The sequence below is a fragment of the Henckelia pumila genome, chromosome 4 (assembly GCF_033568475.1).
Source record: "Henckelia pumila isolate YLH828 chromosome 4, ASM3356847v2, whole genome shotgun sequence".
NCBI classification, from domain to species: Eukaryota; Viridiplantae; Streptophyta; class Magnoliopsida; order Lamiales; family Gesneriaceae; genus Henckelia; species Henckelia pumila.
Window position 1 is genome coordinate 22,914,461 of NC_133123.1, and position 3,505 is coordinate 22,917,965.

General features: G+C 37.4%; 1 protein-coding gene across 1 annotated transcript; it reads right to left on the minus strand.

The window, feature by feature from the left end:
* Positions 1–1,458: 1,458 nt before the first annotated feature.
* Positions 1,459–3,090, minus strand: LOC140867340 (uncharacterized). Its single transcript, XM_073272416.1, has 2 exons — positions 2,454–3,090; positions 1,459–2,038 (listed from the first exon to the last, which is right to left on the minus strand). The coding sequence occupies exons 1-2, from the start codon at positions 3,028–3,030 to the stop codon at positions 1,554–1,556; spliced, it is 1,062 nt and encodes a 353-aa protein (XP_073128517.1). The 5' UTR covers positions 3,031–3,090; the 3' UTR covers positions 1,459–1,553.
* Positions 3,091–3,505: the final 415 nt, after the last annotated feature.

Below are 3,505 nucleotides of genomic sequence, written 5' to 3' on the forward strand. Positions count from 1 at the left end.
CATGCATAAAAATAATTTCACGGCTTCTACTTATGATGGACAGGGAACCAAATTCCCCTTATTCATTGAATAAATTCGAGCAAAAACACGTCATTTAATCAGTCACAGATCGAACAGGAATAAACAAAGAAATTACATTCCAAATTGAATTGAATTAAACTCCAAATTCAACACAGATGAAGCAACCGTCTACAGAGTGTTTAGTTAGCAATGAACAAAATTAGAATTTTGAAAAAATAACAGTGAACAGGGGAGGGGGTGGGGGTGGGGGGGGGGGGGGGGTTGGATTGAGAAAACTACCAAAAGAACCTTTAAAAAGCCTTGAGAATTCCAACAATGCCTATAAAAGCAAGGAACTGGTACTTTTGAATTGGAATAGGAATATAATAGATAATTTTAATTACCTGCTAGTATGTGGATGTGGTAGACTTGGATATAAGCCAGACAAAGCAAAGCAAAGATCATAAAAAAACTATTGTCCACAGTGCACTTAATTTTGAAAGCCTCGAGTTTCAAGGCCACTGTCCAAATAATGGATGCTAATAGATTGTATATTAATGTAACTGCATGGTAAACAATTTCCCAGAGAAATGAACTATCAGGACAATGCTAGCTAATTTATATATAAAACTGAAGTAAGATCTGAAAATTTGAATGTAATGCTAGATTATCGATGCCAGTCAAAGCATACAAATACTATCCATCGGCATCCTTCCACTTCTTCCCTCACACACCTACTTTTCCAGTGTAAAATCAATAAAACAGATAAAGAACGAATATGGTGAAGTAAAGCCGATTTCAATGGAGAAACAAGCTGCAACAGATGAAGTTAGTTGCTTAAGTCATTGAAGAATTCTGCAGGTTTGGGTAGAGGGCATGACTTTGTCGCTACAAAGTGATAGTGATTCATGAAGCAAAAGCATGGTCTTAGAATCAGCTAACCATATAATGTGTATAGAATCTTGAAACAAAACAGAACAAATAGTTGCAGCTTTAAATATGATCTACATGCAGATTTAATGTTCAATTGGTGTTGATTATATAATTTGTGCATATAAAGGAGAAGAAAATTGTCCAAAGCTTGAAACACAAGTGTTATTAAAAAACTAGAAACGTTTCTTGCTCCTTATGCCAGCCAATACTCATTGGTCTGCATTGGCACGACTTTACTCAAATGGAGAGTATGTATCGAAAGAAAGACAAAAGAGGTTTTACTTATGAAGCAGTTTGTAGTCTTGGTTCGCAATAAAACTACAGGAGGTCATACCTCTTCCTTAAAGTATGTGCTATCGGTTACTTAGCAGAACACTTCAACCTAAGGAACATGCATATCTCTTCACACTTGCCAAGATGACAAGGATTGTTTTGTTTCATGAAAACACTGATAAAGCAAATATATAGCTGCAACGAAAAGACAATAAATTCGTGAGAACTCAACAGAAGGTCAACAAATTTTAATTTTTTATTTGCGTATCTAAACATGTGGCCAGAAAATGGAACATCATCATCAAACTTTTTTCTAACTCCCAACATTTTCTTTTCGCTGCAATCTATTAACCTGAAAGAACTGAAATTGGAAACTTCAATCCAAAACTAGCTTCTTCCTTCACCAAATTTGTTGCAAGTTCACGGTACTCTGCTTCCTCAAACGAATTTTCAGCCAACAATGCTTGACAACCTTCAGTTGGCATGAGCAAGATAAGGCTCACATCTGTCATTACGCATCTAGAAAGGGGCAGTAGCACCGCAGGAGCTTTCCATATCTTCATGTAAACCTTGTCATCAGCCTTCCACCAGGGATTCTCCTCTTTCACAACTGCAATATCGTCTTCATCAAAATCGACTATCCCCTGTTTCATATCGTCGAAGGTGGCAGCATGATTTATGTTTGGAAGAACAGCAGCAATATCCTGTATATGAGCCACCCTCGACATGGAATCGCAAAAGTGATTTCGCATGAACATATACTGGATCAACAATTCCTCCATGGTTAAATTAGGTTCAATTGCTGCATTGCGATCCATTGTAGATACAAGATCTACATAGATAGAGGAGAAAGTTCAGTTATTTCTCTGTATGTGAAGTTACAAATGCAAATGTGGGAAAATACTTATAATTACTGGTGATTTTGTTAACTGACTCATATTCTAATAACAGTGTTGATTACCCAGATTATCTTGAGTTTAGATCAATGAATAAGCTTCGAATTCTTGGTTATCAGAGATTGAACGTGAGACTTTGATCAAGACCACAACACAAAAGAATCAATAACACAGTAGCAACACCACAGAGAGATGAATATTCTAATCGGTGGTTTTCTCCAATTATCTTTTAACTGCCAATTCAAGATTCCAAGCACAAACTGAATAAACGTCACATGCTCTAATAGAATCACTTGCATACATCGGCCAAAAAAAATAAAAAATAGAAAAAGAAGAAAAGGAATCAATCACCTGTATATTCATCCTTTAGAGCATAACGGTTCTTGGCAGAAAAAAAGATAAACCCCGACGACCCAAATTTCCACCTGAGCAATGGCTCGAATCTTGACTGGCTGTTAGCAGCATCAGCATCAGCATGACGGAAAGAGGAGTGAATGGTTATGGACTCCAGGCAAGAAAATTTCTTCACAAAATCGATGACGTCGCCACTTGACCGAACATCGGTCTTCTTCATCAGCCTCAAGAGAAACTTGAGCAGCGTCGACAGCATGAATAGGAGAGGCCTGTGAACAAAACCGGGGGTATTTCCAAGAAAACAAGACATCACTCTACAAAGCCATACTTGAGGTGGGGAAGCGACGACGGAAGGATCGGGGTGGCAGCTGCAAGCTTCAATCTCACCTGGCATTGTCACAAACAGCACGCGGGTTCGAAGGACGAAAGCGGCAAAGGACTTGGAGACCAACCCACAAATGCAAAGGCATTTGGCATCAGAAATCTTGTCGAAGATGAAGACTATCAGCTCCGCCGGGAGGCGATCGAAAGGGTTTCGCTCTGCAGATATTTCAGACTCCATTGATTCTTCCATCTTTCTCTGTGCTTTTTTGCTCTTCAGTGTATGAAATGAGAGTGAAGTGGCAGAAACTGCTTGTTACGCAAGAAATATGGGTCTTCAATTTGATCCCTTCAAGTAGCTATTTCCCTTTTTTTAATAGTATAGAAATTAAATATAGGGTAATGCTACGTGTACAGTATTATACATCGAGTTACACATGATATTTAAAATTACATTATTATCTTTCCACTTGATTTGGAAAAATTCTTTCAAAAATGCATATAGAATATCATGTAATTTTAAGGTAGTGTTTGAGAGAGCTTTTACGAAGCACTTCTCAGCTTTTCGTTAACAAAATTTCACAAAATTTCATATTTTTATTAACGGAAAAGATGAGAAGTGCTTTTAAGAAGCTCTCACAAACACTACCTAAGTGTCATGTGTAATCCAACATATAAGACTCCGTGTACATGTAGCATTATCCTTAATTAATATATATCAGTTAAAA

Bases quoted from the DNA above. Each gene is read 5' to 3' on its own strand.
- LOC140867340 (XM_073272416.1), bottom strand. From the start codon at position 3,030: ATGGAAGAATCAATGGAGTCTGAAATATCTGCAGAGCGAAACCCTTTC. The intron at 2,039-2,453 runs GTGATTGATTCC...CTATCTATGTAG, and splicing joins TCTAAAGGATGAATATACAG to ATCTTGTATCTACAATGGAT.